The sequence below is a fragment of the Branchiostoma belcheri genome, unplaced genomic scaffold (assembly GCF_001625305.1).
Source record: "Branchiostoma belcheri isolate BF01 breed outbred unplaced genomic scaffold, Haploidv18h27 scaffold55, whole genome shotgun sequence".
NCBI lineage: Eukaryota > Metazoa > Chordata > Leptocardii > Amphioxiformes > Branchiostomatidae > Branchiostoma > Branchiostoma belcheri.
In genome coordinates this window covers 1,684,300-1,704,378 of record NW_017804187.1, presented here as the reverse complement: position 1 = coordinate 1,704,378, position 20,079 = coordinate 1,684,300, and the positions used below count along the sequence as shown (strand labels likewise).

The 20,079-nt window shown below is 40.9% G+C and overlaps 3 protein-coding genes across 7 annotated transcripts in view; 1 reads left to right on the top strand and 2 right to left on the bottom strand.

The window, feature by feature from the left end:
* Positions 1-527: 527 nt before the first annotated feature.
* Positions 528-7,384, bottom strand: LOC109481424 (ATPase family AAA domain-containing protein 1-B-like). The gene is made up of 10 exons (XM_019783996.1): positions 7,227-7,384; positions 6,534-6,780; positions 6,282-6,323; positions 5,799-5,976; positions 5,157-5,314; positions 4,577-4,719; positions 3,776-3,872; positions 3,393-3,443; positions 2,918-3,171; positions 528-2,500 (listed from the first exon to the last, which is right to left on the bottom strand). Exons 2-10 carry the CDS (start codon positions 6,687-6,689, stop codon positions 2,365-2,367), a joined length of 1,215 nt encoding a protein of 404 aa, XP_019639555.1. The 5' UTR covers positions 6,690-6,780; positions 7,227-7,384; the 3' UTR covers positions 528-2,364.
* Positions 7,385-7,722: 338 nt separating this feature from the next.
* On the bottom strand, positions 7,723-11,662 carry LOC109481339 (probable H/ACA ribonucleoprotein complex subunit 1). The gene is made up of 6 exons (XM_019783870.1): positions 11,485-11,662; positions 10,748-10,899; positions 9,849-9,908; positions 9,433-9,555; positions 9,099-9,195; positions 7,723-8,688 (listed from the first exon to the last, which is right to left on the bottom strand). The coding sequence occupies exons 1-6, from the start codon at positions 11,660-11,662 to the stop codon at positions 8,645-8,647; spliced, it is 654 nt and encodes a 217-aa protein (XP_019639429.1). The 3' UTR covers positions 7,723-8,644.
* A 761-nt stretch (positions 11,663-12,423) lies between these two features.
* The window catches only part of LOC109481416 (probable ATP-dependent RNA helicase DDX46), a 24,689-nt gene continuing 17,033 nt past the window's right edge, over positions 12,424-20,079 (top strand). For 3 of the 5 annotated variants that reach the window (XM_019783971.1, XM_019783973.1, XM_019783972.1), the window contains exons 1-9: positions 12,424-12,526; positions 15,536-15,664; positions 16,052-16,120; positions 16,799-16,867; positions 17,007-17,245; positions 17,616-17,808; positions 18,169-18,442; positions 18,778-18,909; positions 19,605-19,712. In XM_019783971.1, coding sequence (XP_019639530.1) covers positions 12,510-12,526; positions 15,536-15,664; positions 16,052-16,120; positions 16,799-16,867; positions 17,007-17,245; positions 17,616-17,808; positions 18,169-18,442; positions 18,778-18,909; positions 19,605-19,712 — 1,230 coding nt within the window. In that variant the 5' untranslated portion in view covers positions 12,424-12,509. Of the gene's footprint in view, positions 12,527-15,535; positions 15,665-16,051; positions 16,121-16,798; positions 16,868-17,006; positions 17,246-17,615; positions 17,809-18,168; positions 18,443-18,777; positions 18,910-18,990; positions 19,054-19,604; positions 19,713-20,079 lie in introns of all 5 variants that reach the window. The other 2 variants (XM_019783974.1, XM_019783975.1) reach the window with 2 other exon arrangements.

Genomic DNA, 20,079 nt, shown 5'->3' with positions numbered 1-20,079 from the left:
GATGTACTGGAGTACTTTTGAGTCACTGACAAAAAGTAGTGGATGCTACTTGAAATGTCTGACAGTTTTCAAAATCTATCCAGTTGCTCAATAGCTAACATTTTTCTTATGTATCTCATTACCTGAATGTCTAACCTACATTGGCATATATTGAAATACTAGTTTTTAACCTCCTTGCTTCTACTGCACAATTTGGAAAGTGATTCTATGGACAAAAAGTCGAGAAAGTATCCCTCAACCGAAACGGGGGACGCCACAAACTTTCTGCCACTTATGATGCACTGCTCACCAAGCCACGTGTGTCATCTGCATAACGTGAGGTCACAGAAGCGGTGGATTGCTCATTCCATGGCAAAAACTCGATTTGTACCGTCAAATATTTTGACAATTTTTGTGTGTGCGTGTTGGACATTACAGTTCAAACCTGTTTCAGAAAAGCGAGACAGACTGACTCATAGATGGTTTATCATTTACTTGGTGAGGTAAAGACTTGTCACAATTGTACATGTAACGTTAATATTATAATTATGTAGTACATAAAACATTAGCTTGATATTAGTCTTAAAAAAAAACAACTGAAATACACACATTTCAAATAACATGACGTCTATACGTGAAAGCAAAAATGGTTTGGCTTTGCATGTAACATTACACATTGTAATGTTGTATACAATGTTGGTATATGCAGAAAAGTCAGTCATAGCATAATTAAATACACAACATTTCTACATTAATGTGCTTGCATACAAAATGAATTCCAACTTGGAAATATGAAGATAACTTTCCCAACACTATTCAGACATAATTTCTAGCCACACCACATTATGAAATACATGTATGCCCATATCAGGGCCATTTAAGCCAAGCTAATTTAGAGTACTTGTATTTCCCAATCCAGTGTAAATGTACATAATGCACTGAAACTAGCCGCAATCTTTTCACTGATGGGTAATATACTAAGGACACGGTTCATTATTAAACATACAAAACAGGTAAAGCAATTGAACAGAAAAGTTCTTTATTCACGACCGCTTATTTAACAAGAGCTGACATTTCGTTGACTCAATTTCATTCCCATTTCACAAATCTGCAACAATTATACACTTTTCCTTTAAGTACCAAATAAACCCTTGGACTGACTAATTTCTTGGCCTGAGCATTACTTCCTATATCTTAGCCTTGACAAAAGGGAAAACAAGAAAAAAATCTCACTTCTCAATCTTTTAGTAGCTTTAACCAATACATTTTGGATCGCAACATCCACGATATTAGACATTTTTAATCTCTTTAAAGCAGCAAGATTTGTTGCAGAGCACCTAGATCACTAGGAAGGCCTTTATTCAGACATTATTGAGGAATGACTGTTTTTCTGACTTTAGATGCAATTTATCAAACGTTGTAAGTCCAACTATCATATAACCTAACATCTGAGTGATCTGACACATTACTCTCCAGAACTTTTTGACATAGCCTTTAGTTATTGTATTATGATTAGACAAGTTAAATAGCAATCCATCTACTTTTTAGAGTAGCGACACCAAAGAGAAGATGTTAAAATGTCTCTACCAAGTTGGTTATTGTGAGCATCAGAGCAATTCAACTATTTCAAGGCCTTTAAGTACCAAATATTAAAACAATATTTATTATCATTATTTGCTCTGGAAGAAATTGGCCTTCTACTGGCAAAACAGACGCTGAAGACAATCAAGGAAAAGATTCTCACTTTGTACACTTGTATCTTTTCTTGTTTTGTTTTGTGGCACACACATAATTATATAGAACAGAATCATGCATAAAAAATCATTCTGTATAGCAAATTAAAACTATAAAAACAAAGAATTTCACAAAACAAGGACGTAACATTCTGATTATTTGTCCAAAATTATTTCCCCATAGTGGACTTGAAATAATAAACATGTATCTGTTCTGGATGTGGTCAAAGCCTGTGTTCTATTTTGGACATAAAACTATGGTAATATCACACTAATCTAATTCCAAACAGCGTCAAGTTTTCCGTTGACAATTTGGAAATTGTTGGGACTACACTGTCAGGAATTCTCTTTACACAGTGATCACACTGTTGCCAGTACTGCTGTCTAAAGTGGGCCTAAGAGGACAGTTTTGAGCTGTTCATTTTTCAGCTGTACACTTTTCTGATGTGAATAAGGTCACGTGTTTGTAACCGTAACTCTAGCGAGATCACGTTGTGAAGTGATTGGTCAATAATTATCCTGATGAAGGCGACAGCGGTCGCTGAAAATTTGATAATTGTGTTGTGTGTTGGAATAAAGTTTAATGTTTTACTATGATTACTACCAACACAGATGGACTTGATGTTTCTGGAGTGTATGGATGGGAGAGTTTTCAGCTGTACATGTTCCTGGTGTGTTCAGACGTTGTGTTTTTGGTCTCCTTGAGTTTGTTGACAGCTAACTGCAGGTCTGACATAGTGATGGGGCGGAGTGTCGGCTGTCCACTGTCTGTCTGGGACTCTTCTGGCCTGGAGTGGGAGGTGGGGGAAAAGGGTTAGAGTTTTAAGTGCTAAAAATTTCCCACAAAATATACCTAAACTTATTGCACAACTATGATGTCTTTCTTTGTCATGCAAATACATAAACCAGGCTGCATAAACAATAAACAAAAACAAAACTTTTACAAATTAGACAACATCCGTCATTGTCACTACACAGTAACAGGACTACAATTGTATCCAGAACAGTGCCTATCTAGTTCTATGCCCGAATGGGATAGGACCAGGCATGGTTCTGGATAGTCTTTGCATGTCCAAGAACGTAGATTTGCCCCAAGCACGGTTCTGGATATGCGTGGACAATCCAGAACCATGCCTAAGCAAGCACTGTTCTGGACAAAGCACGGTTCTGGATAAAGCACAGTTCTGGATATGACTGCCACTCACTTTGCAGGTGCGCCTCCCACTGCACCTTCCACAGTGCCCCCTGTGTCTCCAGCCTGGTCCTGCACCTTCTGCTCATCTGTCTGTTGTTGTTGTTGGTCTTGTTGTTGTTGTTCTTTCTCCTTATTGGCCTTCTCCTCCTTCATGAGATCCCGTACGCGGTACACGGACGCGTTACGACAAACCTCCCGCAAGTCACTCCCCGAAAACGTGTCCGTCTGCTCCGCGATTTTCCTCAACTTCACATCTTCAGACACCTGCGAAAATTTGCAAAACTTACTGTGATTTACCAACATAGCATGCAGGTAGTCACGAACTGGATATGATTTTGGAAACGGTCAGACATTTCAGGTAGCATCCACTACCTTTCGTTAGTGACTGAAAGAGATCTGTAGTCATTTCATTTATTTCGAAACCGTTTAGCCCTGCTGGGTTAGTCTTCTACAGAAACCAAAAGAAGATACAGAACCATACTTACAACTTCATTTGCCAGGATGAGCTGTAAAATGCTTTCTCTTTGTTTCTCATTCTGTAATAAAGAAACAAAAGATAATGGTAAGCAACAATCATATAATCAATATTCTGAATGAAAACACAATGTATAATGTAGCAAGAAAATTCTGTTCAGTTTATTCTTATTCAACTGCATTCTATAGATTAGCTGATAAAGTTTGAAGTCAAAGATTCAATTGTAGAAGTTTCTACCTTGCTACATTACTGAAATCAATCACTACCAGTAACCATGGTGACTGCCAGTACCAGTGTCTCCTGAAGTGACCAGATTTGTTTGGTACAGAAGAGGAGGAAGAAGGAAAAAGGACGTTTTCCTTCTGCAAAGGTAAACATAATGAAGAAACTTACAGGTACATTGATCCAGAACCTTGATGGCATCCGTCTGAGGATAGCCTGGTCCACGTCCTGAGGTCTGTTGGTGGCTCCCATCACCATAACTTTACATCTGGAAACAGGACAACAAATACTGAATAAGAAGGTTCTTTACTCCACAACCAGTGGATTTTTACATGCAAGATCTCAAAATAAGACATCAAAAACTGTATAAACTTTCAACCAGTGTTGACGTCACACTTCAGAGAAGCCACATGACAAGCCTCACTGGGTCAGTCTACTGAGGAAGACCAGATCTAGAGTGTCTGGTCGAAAGCTCTAGGCTTCAAACACTGTATAAGGTTATTTATCCAACCACCTGTGGACTTTCACATCCAAAGTTTCAAGACAAGACATCAAAAACCACTGAATAAGAGGGTTCTTTATTCAACAAACAGTGGGTTTTTAAGTCCAAAATTTTAAAATACGACGTCAAAAATGTACAACAAGGTTCTTTATTCATCCTCCAGTGGGTTTTCACATCCAACATTTAAAAAAAAAAGACATCCAAGACTGTATAACTATAAGAAGGTTCTTCAATGATTAACAACCAGTGGGATTTTACATTTGACATTTCGTTGACCATCTGTCACCATCTTCAGGACAAGAATGACTGGTTCTGATTCATACTGCAGCTAGGTGTCACTGCTGCAATATTACAATTGTGGTCCAGACATGATAACAATATTAATCTCACTGAAAAGTGGCCAGCAGGCTGATTTTGATTATTTCACAAAAGCTTAAGGCTAAAATAAACAAATAAACAAACAAACAAACCTTGGGTTAGTTGCCAGTCCGTCCCAGAGTGACATGAACTCTGCCTTCATCATGGCGGTGGCCTCGTGGTCCTGAGACTGACGGGTTCTCAGGAATGAGTCAATCTCATCGATAAAGATGATCGCAGGCTGTATCTTAGTGGCCTGGAGGGAGGGATAGCACATTAGCAGGTTCAGATACGCTGTGCAGTGGCAGCTGGCTACATTACACCAAATGACTTGTTAAAATAAAATGTAATCCTTGAACATCTAATTCTAAATATTCAAAAGCTATCTAATAACAATGCCCCCTAGTGTACTTTGTGACATGAAGTTCCACTCTGCGATAGTTCTAGGAAAGAATGAATCTTTGAACACCTCAATCCTTGGTTGATAACTCTGGTACTTGAGTTGAAGGCATGACTGTCTATATTCTTGTTCTTTTCTGAGCTGGTATCAGGTACTTTGTAGTTTGTATTCACCAGATAAAAGACAGCAGAAGCCAGTCTCTGAGACTCTCTGTACCACTTGCCTGTCACCTGTGTCTGTCTGTGTGTCTGTCTGTATGTGTATATACATATATCTAACTCTGAGTAACTCACCAGATGAAACACAGCCGATGCCAGCCGTTGTGACTCCCCGTACCACTTGTCTGTCAGCACGGAGGGCTGCAGGTTGATGAAGCGACATCCTGCCTCTTTGGCCGTCGCCTTGGCGATCATGGTCTTCCCACAGCCTGGTGGGCCGTACAGCAGCACACCTGTGGAGATTCAACCTTTATCAAATTGACTGGCAAAGATGCATACAACTAGATTACCTACTAGAACTGTTCATTATTGACGAATGTTACAGTAAATTATACTGACTTTCAGGCTGTATGACTAATTTTAAGTCAATGATCATCGATCTACAAAAGACAATATAGATCATATTAAACATAAATCAATTGGTGTATATCTATGTTTATCAACGAAAAACATATTGTTTTTGCTGTTTTTTTTCCCTCTTCTGCCGTTCAAAAGAAATGACCTGAACCAGATGTCTGTCACCATGGTAACTAGCGGTGGGTTACATCATGTTGCAATTTTATAGCAGGAGGGATTTACACTCCTGTCACCATATATATGAATGTATTTGAGTAAGAATTAACAGAGCAGACCATATGTGAAGGTAAACATTATGTTTTTGCTTTGCAAGTGCTACCTTTTTAGTTTTCAATAGATTTAATTGAACGTTGCGGCTACCTTTAGGTGGCTGTAGGAGCTGTGACCCTTCAAACATGGAGTGTTTCTGGAAGGGGACGATGACGGTCTCCTGCAGCTCGTTGATGGTGTCCTCCAGACCGGCGATGTCTGTCCAGGACACCGTCATACTGCCGGGGTCAACCAGATGGGCAGCTATGGTCAGCTCATACTCATTCAACTACAGGGGGGGGGGGATAATAGTTAGAACCATTAATTTTTGCTCAGAAGAAGGTGACAGACCGTCTGTGTGTGTGTGAGCATTGTTGCCCTGAAAAAGGTGACTGATGGCTACTGAAACATTGGATGTGAAAACCCATTTTTGAAAAAGCAAAAAGCAACCTTGTACAAATACAGTCTCTAATGCCAACCTGAATACATTTGTGTATACTACTAGTATATACATGTATCAGTGTACGTGTACATGTATGTGTATCAATACTAGTAGTAAGTACTTCACTCAGTCTTCAGTTAAAAAGCTCTTACCCTGACTCCAGATATTCCAAGTTTCTTCATGATTGCACTGGCCTGAAAAACAAAGAAAATGGTCATTAACTCATTATATATGACTTCAAAAACATCCAATATGGTAACATTTTCAATGTTGTTCACTGTCAATTACATGTATATACATACAATATGTGTACACTCAAGACTCAAAATTTGTGTTGCTAAGAACCGTAAAAATCTGAGCGACTTCAATCTTAGTAAGAAGACAAGTTCAAGTTGAACTCTTACCTTCTTCTTGGCCTCCACTTTCTGTTTCCTAGTGGGGTCCACCTGGTCCAGGAGCCACTTGAGAGTGTAGTAAGAGATCGCTGCCGAGGCCGCCATCTTTAGCAGCAGGAGGAACGCCTGGCTCTTAGACATGTTACTCTCTACTCTGAACTCCATAGTGGATTCTTAAACAGTTTCTTCTGTTGCTGCTTTGTCCTTTGTCCTAAATACTGCTTTGTCGTTGTCTGGTCAGTTGTTGTCACAAAAGCTGTGGATATGACATTATGACATATATTTGCATGTTCACAAATATTGAATTCACATTTTCAATGTTAATAGTGATGTGTTTGTTGAAATTTTTGCTCTTCTTTCTTTTGAATATTCCCTTTTCATCTAAATGATCATGTTAAAGAACAAAGAACGCGTAGCCATAACGTAATGCATGTACCACAAACATGAGTTGATTTAGGCACTTATCCGTGATTTAGGTGATTTCGTCGTCATATTTTCATGAAAAATGATCTTATATTTTTAATATTTGACAGATCAGGTTTCTGTATCTATAACCTTGATATTTGGTGGGAATAGATAGAAAAATTTCACTAGAGTTTGTGAAACTACAAACGTAAATTTGAACTTGCATGACGTAATAAAATTTCACTTTCTTTTACACAAAACGATGCAAATTACTATAGAAATAACGACGTTACAAACCTCTTTTGCCAGCCAAACTCTTCTACGCATTATCCAATAAGTGAAAAGTATACTTTTTACGACATCGCGGTGACTAAGAGTGGAAAATTCTGGAAACAATGAAGGTCAAGACAAACTCACTGAACTTCCGCCATTTTGCAATCACCTGTCTCATCTGCGCAAAGGATGATGGGAAGTATGGACCATTCCATTCACAACTTAGGGGTGTTAATACTAGTACTCCAGTAGTCTTACTTTTGTCCATGCAAAATGAATGGCTTTTCTTAGGAGTACTTTGCGTAAATGTGTATGGCATATATTCAAAAGTATCTCGTATCTGGTATATAAGATGTTCCAAAGACAGCTCAGCAAAGTGTTTCAGATTCACAATAATTGTCAACAAGTCAAGAAAATGTGAGAAGACAAAGAAAGGTACTAGTACTGAGCTAAAATGATTGTATTTTAGGTAACGTTACCTCACCATCAAACTGATAAGAAAGACACTAAATCACTTGAATGAAGAACAGTTTCTATTGATCATCATCAGTATATAAATACTGACCAAATAATCTTTGTAACTTATTACAAAGTGATTTTTATGTCAATACCACGAATATTCAAATGTTACCCCCTAATATCCTAGAACAATAAAAGAACATAAATGAAGATAAGCAAGTTTATAAAACCATCAATGTAGTACTAGTATTCAAAGCACAAAGTTTTTCTTGCAAAATAAGAAAATCTCAGACCATGACAGTTTGACATATCAATAGTCCAACCATAAGTCCGAAGCTGTAGCAGAAGTTGTTTCTAAAATAAATGAGGCACACAGGCATAGTGACTGGAGAGGGACTTTTCTGTTATTTAATAACCCTGAGTACACACCAGAACATATAAGAGTAAGTTTCATACTAGACTTTTAAATTTTACCACAGTAGCAAAAGTCGTGATAGCGAGTCTTATTGGATGTAGCCAAAGTGTTGGTCTTCAAAATATTAAACATATCATCAAAAAGAACTTAAATCATGAGAGCACATTTTATTTGCATTTCAAGTACAGTCATTTTTAGGAAGTTAACTTGTTGTTCTTTACAATATTCAACATATCGTTGAAAAGAACTGAAATAAAAATCATGACAGTACATTTTACTTTGAAGATCAGGTACTTTAGAAAGTTTATTTTTGGCTTTACATAGCTTAAGTGTTGGTCTTCAGAATACTCAATGTATCGTTGAAAAGAACTAAAATTAAAATTATGAGAGTATATTTTACTCAAAGTTCAAGTATGGGCATTTTCAGAAAGTTGACTTGGCTTGACATAGCCAAAGTGCTCTCTCTCTATCAGGTTTAATGTCCAAAGTGCTGGTTTTCAGCAGAATATTCAACATATCGTAGAGAAGAACTGAAATGGAAATTCTATGGAGAGGTCCAGTTGTGACATCAGTAGCCTCCCCGACCCCTGCCTCGGAACCCACCACCACCACCTGCAAAAGGGGGAAGAAAAAAGGGGAATAAACAAACAAACAAACGTTTACCTATTTGTTACGTCAAGGGTCCGTTGGCAATATACGAATGCAAGGCACAAATTTCATGTTTACTATACCTAAGAGTGTTACATCTACTCTGAAAGTACATGCACAACCATGTTTATGGCAATTTGTAAACTGATACCAATTTAACAAAGGAGTTATTCTTATTTTTTTTCCAGTTGACTGTTACTGTCCATGTTATAGACTATATAGAGTATGTGAGTGTTTTGATTATCTTTACCACTATAATATACATATGCTGATTGCTGCGTGTTTTTAATGACAGTCTAGTCCCGCTAATGACAGAATATCGCAATTTTAAGATACTGCCAAACGTGCTGAGAAAAAAACCCTACGAAACTCACCCCTTCCTCTGAATCCACCCCCTCCTCCTCTACCCCCTCCGCGGCCCCCTCGGAACCCCCCTCTTCCACCGAACCCTCCTCTTCCACCGAACCCCCCCTCGGCCTCCTGAAAAGAAAATAAGACATTGAAGATTTCGTACATTGAAGATTACTTACTGTGGCTCTACTCCATAAAATAGCTATGGACACACAAACATGCAAACACACAAACAAAAACTCTGCACATGATGTATTTACATTGTATACGAATAATAATTATTCAAAACATTGGTCTAAGGTATGGGAAAACCGTCCAAATGTCAACCATTGTATGTGTCTAAATCACAAAACCAACAGAAGGGCTCTTACCTCTTCCGCCACCCCTCCCTCCTCTTCCACCACCCCTGCCTCTCTTTGCCCCTGGAGGCTGGGGGAGGAATCTCTGTAATGGGAGCAGCTTTTCTGTGCTAATGTAGAACTGTGAAGGAAAGATGGGAGTAAAGTTAAAACTGGGAAAACAAATATCATGCGATTGATGATATTTAATAACTAGAAAGGTAACACTTGCGAAGCAAATGCATTATGTTTACCTTCACATACTGACACAGTCCAACCTAACAAAACTTTACTTGCTTGGAGAAGAAGAAGAAACAGAGCAAAACAATTTGTTTTCATTCTGCAAAAGTAACAAAGAAATGTTCTGTTTCTCTACATTGTGACTTTAAAGTTTAAAGAACTGAGTTAAAAATGCAGGCCTGAAGCATAACCTACCTTTTGGTCTTTGGAGAAGGAATGAGCCTTCATGTTATCTGAAAGTTTCACAGAGAAATACTGGGGGGAGTTAAGGAAATACCTGCAGAGATTATCCTAAGTTTGATTGACAGAAGTATAAGATACTACGAACTGAAATGGATTTTCACCACAAAATTTTAAGTCTTAAAAGACTAGTACTGAAAACTTAAGGACTTAAGCTTAAGGATGCATAGTTCTTGATGCCTTGGAGGAACTTGTCCCAGTTTTTGTGATGAACTCATCTTCTGTTTTACAGTTACTACATTTGTACCACAAAATCAAAGACACAACAGTTGGTTTTCATCACAAACTTTAAGACTTAGTACTGAATGAGTGAGAGTGAGTGAGTGAGGGAGTGAGTGAGTGAGAGTGAGTGAGTGAGTGTGAGTGAGAGAGTGAGTGAGTGAGAGTGAGTGAGAGAGTGAGTGAGAGTGAGTGAGTGAGGGAGGGAGAGTGAGTGTGAGTGAGTGAGAGAGAGTGAGTGAGCGGGTGAGAGAGTGAGTGAGAGTGAGAGAGTGAATGAGTGAGTGAGTGAGAAAGTGAGGGCGAATGAGTGAGTGAGAGAGTGAGTAAGAGTGCGAGTGAATGAGTGAGTGAGTTAGAGAGTGAGTGAGAGAATGAGTGAGAGTGAGTGTGAGTGAGAGAGTGAGTGCGAGTGAATGAGTGAGAGAATGAGTGAGTGAGCAAGAGAGAGAGAGAATGAGTGAGTGAGAGAATGAGTGAGTGAGTGAGTGAGAGAATGAGTGAGTGAGAGAGTGAGTGAGAGAGTGAGTGAGTGAGTGAGAATGAGTGAGTGAGAGTGAGAGAGTGAGTGAGTGAGCGAGTGAATGCCAACTTAAAGGGACTCTCCAGAAGGAAAGCTGTATCTGTAAGGATACGTAGTCCTTGATTCCTCCGAAGATCTCGTCCACCTTGCCGATCTGCTCCTTATTCTCCAGGTAGATGGGGGCGTTGAAGTACGGAACCTTTTCTACAAGGTCAGCCTTACACACAAGGTCACCTTCACAAGGATGGACATAGTGGCCGGCTTCTACAGAGGGCACATCAGAAAGGTACATGTAAGCAAGGTAGAATACTACTCAAACTAAAATATGCAGGGTTTTGATACTGTTGTAGTGTAGTATAAAAGAATCTATTTATAATATTTGATTTGGTTGTTTAGTATATACACAGCCAGGGCTGTGGCTATTGCAAAGGGCTAGCCCTGCTGACATTACAAAATGGAGAATTACATTGACAGAATACTATAACACTTTTCTGGGTACATAAAGCATTGTACAAAAAGGACTCAGTAGCGTCTATGTGTGTGTATGATATGGAGAGGCTAGGGTCAGCGCACACACATGTAAGGGTCGCCAAGACAGTCCCAGAGCTTCCTTTTGAAGGTGGCAGTGCAAAAATTTGTTGTCTATTACAAACACTTGAGCAGTGAGTACCCCTTAGCAATTCATAGGTGAACTGCATCTCCCCAAAAAACAATTTCTCCATTCACCTGTGACCTCCGCTGAATATGCAGGTTTTTGATATCATGTTTTTTTTAATGCAAGACATGAGCACCCCCTAGCAATTCACAACTGAACTGCATCTCCCAAAAGACAATAATTCCTCCCTTTACCTGTGACCTCTGCAGGGGGTCCCTGGTCGTAGTTGTTGTACCCTCCTCTCCCCCTTCCCCCTCCACGACCTCTGAACCCTCCACGCCCGCCGCGGTCACCTCCAAAACCCCTTCCACGGCCTCCGAATCCGCCGCCGCGGCCACCCCGGAAACCCCCTCCACCTCCTCGGAAAGACATCACTGCACGCTGGTAAACCTGGAAAACGGCATAATTAACTCAAGTTTAAGTAAACGTTAATTGTTTCTGTACTATTTTTGTATCAGTATAGTCAGTATAACCACCTAATCTTTGTACATTTAATTGCAGGAGTTGTTTAAAGCTTTTTAGTGACATGCCCCAACTGTGCTTGGTGGCAACGAGTTCCAGTCTACGATAGTTCTGGGGAAATACGAGTTTTTCAACACCTCAATTCTTGGTTGATAACTCTGATATACATGTCTTAAACTTTTGAAAGCTAGAGAAGATCAACAAAACGCGGAAAACCAAGAAAAACCCACGAACAAACTTTGTTTAGAAATTTCTACTTTCAGCTGCAGGCACACACGTGTATATGGCTGCCCCCCTCCCCACCGGCTTTTAAACAAAGCGATTTTCTCTCAAGTCCAAAATTAACTGGGCATTTCACTTCAAAGAAACGTTTACACTAATATTTAGCAAACAGAAACAAACATGAAATCTACCATTAAGTATATAAATCAGCTGGAAATTCTTGTCAATTTTCTTACCTTTGAAAAGTTTAGTGTGAACCAACGCGCAAGGAAGTACGCATGTCTGGTACGGTTAACGGCAAACTGGGGGACATTTACGACACTAAAATCCTGGTCACTTCCGTGACGATCGATAACTTATTGATATGGATTATTAATAGAAATAATTTTCATAACATTCTGATCCATAATTATCGATGAAATAAGCACAAAAACTGCTCCACTCAGTTATAAAATATGGCGGTTTTTACGACAGTTTTGTGCCAGTTTACGGCAGCCATAGGTCAGAGGATCGTGTAGTGAACGTTTTTACAAAGATGCCTCGCGAAACCAGGTAAAACTCGACTTTCTTTCCTCTTATTTCTCCTCAAGAAGATGTAAAGTGTTCTCAGAGCTTCTCTCTAGCCTATGCAGAAACGATCGTATTTTTACCCGCTCAGAAATGGGTGAAAAGAGAGGCATATCTTGAAGCAAGCAGCACACATAAAATGGGGGAGGGGGGCGATTTGAGCTGATCGTTTTGCAACAAGTTTTGCAAGAAAACATATCACATACTTGAAATCACGATTGGTTCTTGCTTCCCAGCGAGCTTTTCTGATAGGAATACAAAAAACTATGAATTTATTTCGAATGGCCTTTTCGATGATTTTTCAGTTTTAATGACAAGCTCAGCAGCCGGCAGCCTTAGCTAAATTTCTTAATAATTGTCCGCGAATGTCCCATATAAGAATTATTTTGTTTGAAAATTATGCTGTTGTTGTTGAAGTTGAACCCAAATAATAAGACCATAGACCATGTGTAATCTTGTATAATGTTACGTGAATGTTGAAACGCCATCCACAAACTTGCAGAAACAACAAAATCTACATTACTACACTTTTGTCAGCAAGTTACTGTATGTTGTGAACCCACTGTGAACCATATGTGCATTACCATACAAGAACCCCCCTATCATATAAGTAGACTAGTCCTGTTACACAACCCCCTATCTTAGAAGTAGAATAGTCCAACCCAGGAACCTGACTCTGGTGCTAGGAGTCCTGGAGGCAACACAATAAACCATCAAGCTCCACAAAAGTCCAGTGTGCGACCAGTTCTTTACAATCCAGAAGAACCTCTTCACAACAAATGGCGTCACGGACAGGATTGTACTGACGGTCAGCACGATATCGATGCACAGAACTGTACCCATCCGGCCAAACTCACCGCAGAGCTGACGACTTCCAGCTCCACCATGTGCCAAGCTGCTGTGGGAGGGTGAGTAAGACCATGGCCATTCTGTCACTTTATCCTGGACCCAGAAACCTCAACATCGTACCAGCCTCCAGCAGAAATACACCCTACATTCAAGATACAGTCTTCTATGGGTTCGAAACATCCGATACCACGTGAAGGAAGGGAAGAACTGTCTCCAGTCTCCAAACCCCACTGACAGCACGGGTGGTCTAGTGAGCTGCCGATCTCGTCGGGTGGAACCAGGCTAGCGAATACGGCACTGTATCCGGTCTCCAACGTCCACTGCCAGCAACGGGCGGTCACGCAAGCTTCAAGTCGTCGGGTAGAAATTCATGAGACAGAGGTCAGCCCCATCTCCAAACTCTACTGACAGAACGATTTGTAAAGTAAGCTGCCGAACTCGTCGGGTGGAATCGGGAGGCGAGTGAATGCAGGCACGTGTCCAGTCTTCAGGGTCCACTGCCAGAAACGGGCGGTCAAGCAAGCTTCCAGGCCTCGGGTGGGACAGAGTCTTAGGAACGTTCGGGAATCCTTCATTGTTGGTGTCAGGCCCAGCAAGACCACACACTAAGACTGTACTTATGCAAGCAAGCTTCCAGTTGAACTGTAGCCTCTAGCAGAAACATTCTCACATTTATATTCTTGGACTCTTTACAGCTAGCTAGATTTACATTTTAACATTCCTGTAAGTGTTTATTCTAGAACTTTGTCTTTGCAAAGTTTCCTTTCCCATGCATGCCATGTGGCCTGAGCAAGATGTGTTCAGACCAGCCCCTGATTGCCCCACCACATGTGGTAGCCATTAGCCCTGTTCAAAAACAACAGGCCAAAGTAAAATATTTACAGTTTCCTGTCTCTTGGTCAGTGTGGCAACAATTTAGTGCTTCAGTGTGCCAAACATTCAGCTGGTTCACTTTACGTTGGCCAGGGTTTGTTTTCTGATGTATAAATCATAGCTACACCTTGATCCATGTTTTTCTACCTCCATTGTTATACCATTTTCTATATTGTACTGTACTTCCCATTACTTATTTGGTAGACATTGTAGTAAATAATTTGTTCCTCAGTGTGCCAGGCATTCGACTGGGTCTCGTCGTTAACCAGAGTTTGCCTTCTGAAGTTCAAATAGCTACCTTGTTGTTCCAAATTTGCATTTTGTATGATACAAGTTAACCTGATTCCCAACCATTATCTGGTACACAAAGTAGCAAACTGTTCCTCAGTGTTCCAGGCATTCGACTGGGTCTCTTTGTCAACCAGAGTTTGTCTTCTGAGGTTCAAACAGCTACTTTGTTCCACGCCGTATCATTTTCTGTAACTTTAATATAATACATGTACAACAATACCTATGTCATCTGTAACATAAGTAAGTAATTAACCAGTGGGTTCAACTGTTTATTATTATTATTCAGATTGACCTCGTCAATCCTCCTGTGTGAGGGGAGGTATGTTGTGAACCCACTGTGAACCATATGTGCATTACCATACAAGAACCCCCCTATCATATAAGTAGACTAGTCCTGTTACACAACCCCCTATCTTAGAAGTAGAATAGTCCAACCCAGGAACCTGACTCTGGTGCTAGGAGTCCTGGAGGCAACACAATAAACCATCAAGCTCCACAAAAGTCCAGTGTGCGACCAGTTCTTTACAATCCAGAAGAACCTCTTCACAACAACTGTATATCACTTAATATTCGCGGTACTTTTATATTCATGTTTTTTTGCGGTCACTTCTGTACCGCAAATTTGCTGCCACCGCAAATATATAGTTCCACGAACATGTCCATTTTTCTCAGACCGCGAAATTTTGCTAGTGTGAATATAAAGTGATTTACAGTATTTGAATAAAGACCGACTGAAAAAAAAATTGTCTTCACTTATTTCCTTATCAATGAATAGTTTGTGCTTATAAACTCTCAGTCACTGACGAAAGGTGGTGGATGCTAGCTAAAACGTCTGGCCGTTTTCAAAATCATATCCAGTTGCTTGAGTAACTGCTTTTTGGTGTATCTTATTCCCTGGATGTCTAACCTTCATCGACATGACTGATTGATTGATTGACTGATTGATTGATTAATTGATTGATTGATTGGTGTTTGAAACAGACACTACCGGAAGCGATCACGCTCCTCGAGTGGGTCTCCCTCCCCGTCGAAGTCTCCCGTCCCGACGAAAAGCGAGGAGAAAAGTAAACGGAAGAAGGACAAGGAGAGGTCAAAGGCCAGACGGTCCAGGTTTGTTTATTGTTTACTTCACATTAATAATCATTATTCATCACAATCACAGAAGAAAAACATATTGTTTTTCCTCTGTTTCTTCTTACTCTTCTTCTTCTCCAAACAAATAAGGTAATGACTTGAACCAGACATCTGTCACCATGGTAACTAGTGTTGGGTTACATCATGTTGCAATTTTATAGTAGGAGGGATTTAGACTCCTGTCTGACTATATATGTGAATGTGTGTAAGTAAGAATTAACAGAGCAGACCATATGTGAAGGTAGCAAATGTTACCTTTCTAGTGTTAACATTGAATTGCAGGTTACTGTACTAGTTAGTATATGCACATACATTTATGTACCTGTATGTACTACAACATGTGTTTGTTTATTCCTTGAACAGGTCCCGAAGTCGTGACAGGAAGCCTTCTCGTTCACCTGGCCGAGATGGGAAGTCACGCAAAAAGTCAAGGTGACGTGTTCAGTTTAGTCATCTTTTATAAACCTGCAGTAATTGTCAAAGTAGACAGGTGGCACTATAGTCTAGACAGGATTCTTATTGCCTCTGTCAAGCACAAGGTACCGTCTGCAATGGTCAAAATTCTGATGCAACCTTGAGTCTTGACCAAACATCCAACAAAAACTGTGAAAAATCAGGGTTTGGGGCAGGGTTCACAATCATCAAACCTGCAGTAATGGTCATATTAGCCAGGTGGCCCTGTAGTCCAGACAGAATTCTTCATGCTTATGTCAAAGTATGATGATGATGATGATGATGACTGGTTTATTTGCAACACGTGCTCAGACATACCGTTGCAGCCTTATCTGGCTGAATTAGGGCATGATACAAGTCTTAATATGTATCATACGTAATGGGCAAAATTCTCATCCAATGTTGACCAAACATCCAACAAAGCTTGAACAATTTTGGCCAGGGCCACACTGCAAAGGAGTGTTTAACTTTAATCACTGAGTGGGCTACCCTGGCTAAAGAAAACAAAAATAGATACAATGTAGAAATAAAAAAGAACAATCTGCGTTTTGGTGCTCTACCGACATGCTATCTGCACTAAGCCTTATATGCAGAAACTACAGATTCAATTGTTGACAAGTGTTTGTTTATTTGTTTGCTTGTTTGTTCTGCCCTCAGGTCGCCCGCCAGAAGGAGACGGAGAAGTTCAGGGTCACCCGGAACCTCAAGGTCACGGAGGAAATCCAGGTTGGTTTTAACTTTGAACTTTGAAATGGTCAGTCTACTGAGGAAGACCAGAGTGTACTAGTCAAAAGCTCTAGATGAGAGAACTTCTTTGTGTTGGATCTAATGTTTTACTCTAAACACGTTTGTTTTGTCTGTCCAGATCTCCCAGCTTGGAGCGGAAACGAACACCACTGAAGGTCAAGGACGAAAAGAAGTCCCCAAGAAGGTCAGAGAGTAAAGAGCGGAAGACGTCCCCCTCCCCCTCTGCTGCCATGGTAACCAAGTCTCGCTCCAAGTCGCCCGCCGCGGCTGAGAAGGCAGCGTCTCGCTCCCCCAGCCCGCAGAAGACGCGCTCCAAGTCTCCTCATAAGAAGTCGGGCTCCAAGTCACCCGTCAGAAGTAAGAAGTTTTTAGGTCACACCAATTTAATTTGTTGGTTCTAGGATTTTTTCAGAAAAAATATGAAGCGAATGGGCCAAAAAATAAAAAATAAAAACAGGTCTAAGCATTCTATTATAGCCCCAAATGCTACGATAGGAGCCAAGAAGTCAACACAAAAGGCTGGGTTAAAATTTGAAAAAGAATTTTTAATTTTTAATCAAACCACTGCATTGATAGATGGGAAAACTATAAGTATAACAACTAAAAAGAAAAGGTCTTTCTCTTTAGGACTCAGGACCTCTTGGTTCTGAGCCAAATGCCCTGTCGTTGCGCCACATGACTCCACGATCCATACTCATAGTCCATCTTTTGGTCTGTTTGTCAATAGGCCAGAAGAAGTCCCGCTCACCATCACCGGGCGTCGCCAAGAAGTCCCGCTCGAAGTCTCCGGGGAAACGGAGAAAGTCTGCATCACCTGTTGGGAGGAGGAAGCGGTCCAGGAGTCGGTCTCGCTCCCCATCGCCCGCAGTACGCAGGAAGAGGTCACGCTCAAGGTCACGCGACAGGGACAGGAAAAGAAGGTTGGTCTTAACTTTTGTTCCCTTCTTTCAATAAGCTTCTGTGAATTGATTCACAGATTTCTTGCTTGTGCATGCATACATGTATATATCTGTATGTCATGTTCCTCATGTTATGTTATTTCTCTAAGTAAAGTGCGTAGATAAATGTAATAAAATGTAAATAAAATGTAAATAACAACGAAAACCAATAAATTGAATGTAAATAAAAGAATAAATAAATAAAAACTGTGTCACCTCAAGAACCACTAGGTTCAGAAGAGGGCTGTGAGTGAGTAAGTGAATGAATAAAAAGATGATGAATGAATTACATGTAAATAAAAGAGTAAAAAGATTTTTTCTAATTTTGTTTGTCCCCCCCAGCAGAGTGGGTAAGAAGTCTCCCCCCAAGGTCATCTCCCTACGCGACCTTCGTCGGTCGCGCAGCAGGAGTCCGGTCCGCAGACGGCTCAGCCCGATCCGTCGCAGCCCCAGGAGACGCCGCTCACGCAGTCGCAGCAAGGGTCGCAGGTCACCAATCAGGAGAAGGTCGCGCAGCCCCCGCCACAAGTCCCGCCACTCTCGCTCTCGATCACGCTCCAAGTCCCCGAAGAAAGAAGAGAAAGTGAAGGAAGAGAAAGAAGAGGTTCTTGACAAGGTACTACTTTAACTTGACTTGAATGTACCTAAAATTGCACCAGTCCTTATTTTTTATTTTACCAGTTCACCTCGATAAATTATCATTGCACAATGGTATACATGTACAAATATTCTTGACATAAGAGTAGTTAGAAACCATGATACAAACCTTTGTTGTCTTACTGAAAAAATGGAAATCAGCTGAAGAATTTCATCTTCAATGCCTGAACAGAGGCAGGAAGGTTTGTAATCAGGCTTTCCTGATTTTTGACTTTCTTTTATGCTGTACAACTATATTAAAAAATGTTAATTTCAAGCCCTGTAATGAGTTTATTGTTAATATTTCCCTGTAAGGATGCTGAACAGAAGCGTCTGGAAGAGGAAATGATTCGGCGCCGAGAGCGAGTGGAGAAGTGGAGACAGGAGAGGAAGAAACAGGAGGATCTGCAGCGGGCTCAGGAGGCAGCACAGGAGGAGGCTGCTAAGGTAAGGTCACCATGGTAACTGGTGCTGTAGCAGTCACCCTGTGGTGTTGGGTTACATTATTGTGTGGAGAAGTGGAGACAGGAGAGGAAGAAACAGGAGGATCTGCAGCGGGCACAGGAGGCAGCACAGGAGGAGGCTGCTAAGGTAAGGTTACCATGGTAACTGGTGCTGTAGCAGACACCCTGTGGTGTTGGGTTACATTATTGTGTGGAGAAGTGGAGACAGGAGAGAAAGAAACAGGAGGATCTGCAGCGGGCACAGGAGGCAGCACAGGAGGAGGCTGCTAAGGTAAGGTTAACCTGCTGTTTGAGGTTGCTAAATTTGAAAAACACAACTTCACTCTCTCTCAAATCTTACTGTCCATTTCACTGAGGGTTAGACACATTTGCACACTTATGCTGAGGCTTGATGGCAGCCCGACACTTGCCTCTATCCTGTGGGTTTACGTTATGTACATGTACATGTAAGTTTAGGTGGTGGAAGTCCTCCCTTACATTGTCATCCATTTCGTCCTTGGTCAACACACAAGGGTTTTAGCCTTCCACATCCAGTGTGAGGATCTTCCTAGGCCATTTGTCACAGTCCATTCTTAACAGTTATAAGTTATGTAATAAACTATGTCAATTATTTAACTGTTATAGAGATCTTCAGCTGTCTTAAGTGCAAAATTTGAGCTGTCTTCTCGTTCCTCCCAGATCGGTAAGAAGTGGAGTCTGGAGGATGATGAAGACGACAGTGAAGAGGAAGAGCAGCCGATGGAGACCAACGATGAGGATGATGATGATGATGATGAAGAGGGCAAGGTTTGTTATTTCCCTATCTATCGGTACAGCAATAACACCCGCAACCATATCGCATATGGCAGCACCCATCTCCATTTCGTAGCCTTTGGACCACACAGTTGTGAATCACTACAGCAGGGGGCTAGTCCACTGGTAGTGGTGTGTGTTCAACTCCCAACTCCCATACGTACAGGCCACTACAGCAGGGGGCTAGTCCACTGGTAGTGGTGTGTGTTTTAACTCCCAACTCCCATACACACAGGCCACTACAGCAGGGGGCTAGTCCACTGGTAGTGGTGTGTGTTCAACTCCCATACGCACATGCAGGCCACTACAGCAGGGGGCTAGTCCACTGGTAGTGGTGTGTGTTTAACTCCCAACTCCCATA

Bases quoted from the DNA above. Each gene is read 5' to 3' on its own strand.
- LOC109481339 (XM_019783870.1), bottom strand. From the start codon at position 11,662: ATGTCTTTCCGAGGAGGTGGAGGGGGTTTCCGGGGTGGCCGCGGCGGC. The intron at 10,900-11,484 runs GTAAAGGGAGGA...TGCCCTCTGTAG, and splicing joins ACCCCCTGCAGAGGTCACAG to AAGCCGGCCACTATGTCCAT. The intron at 9,196-9,432 runs GTTGGTTTTGTG...CAGGAGGCCGAG, and splicing joins GAAGAGGTAAGAGCCCTTCT to GGGGGGTTCGGTGGAAGAGG.
- LOC109481424 (XM_019783996.1), bottom strand. From the start codon at position 6,689: ATGGAGTTCAGAGTAGAGAGTAACATGTCTAAGAGCCAGGCGTTCCTC. The intron at 5,315-5,798 runs GTAGCCGCAACG...GAATCTCCACAG, and splicing joins GCTCCTACAGCCACCTAAAG to GTGTGCTGCTGTACGGCCCA. The intron at 3,873-4,576 runs GTTTGTTTGTTT...TCCTGTTTCCAG, and splicing joins GGACTGGCAACTAACCCAAG to ATGTAAAGTTATGGTGATGG.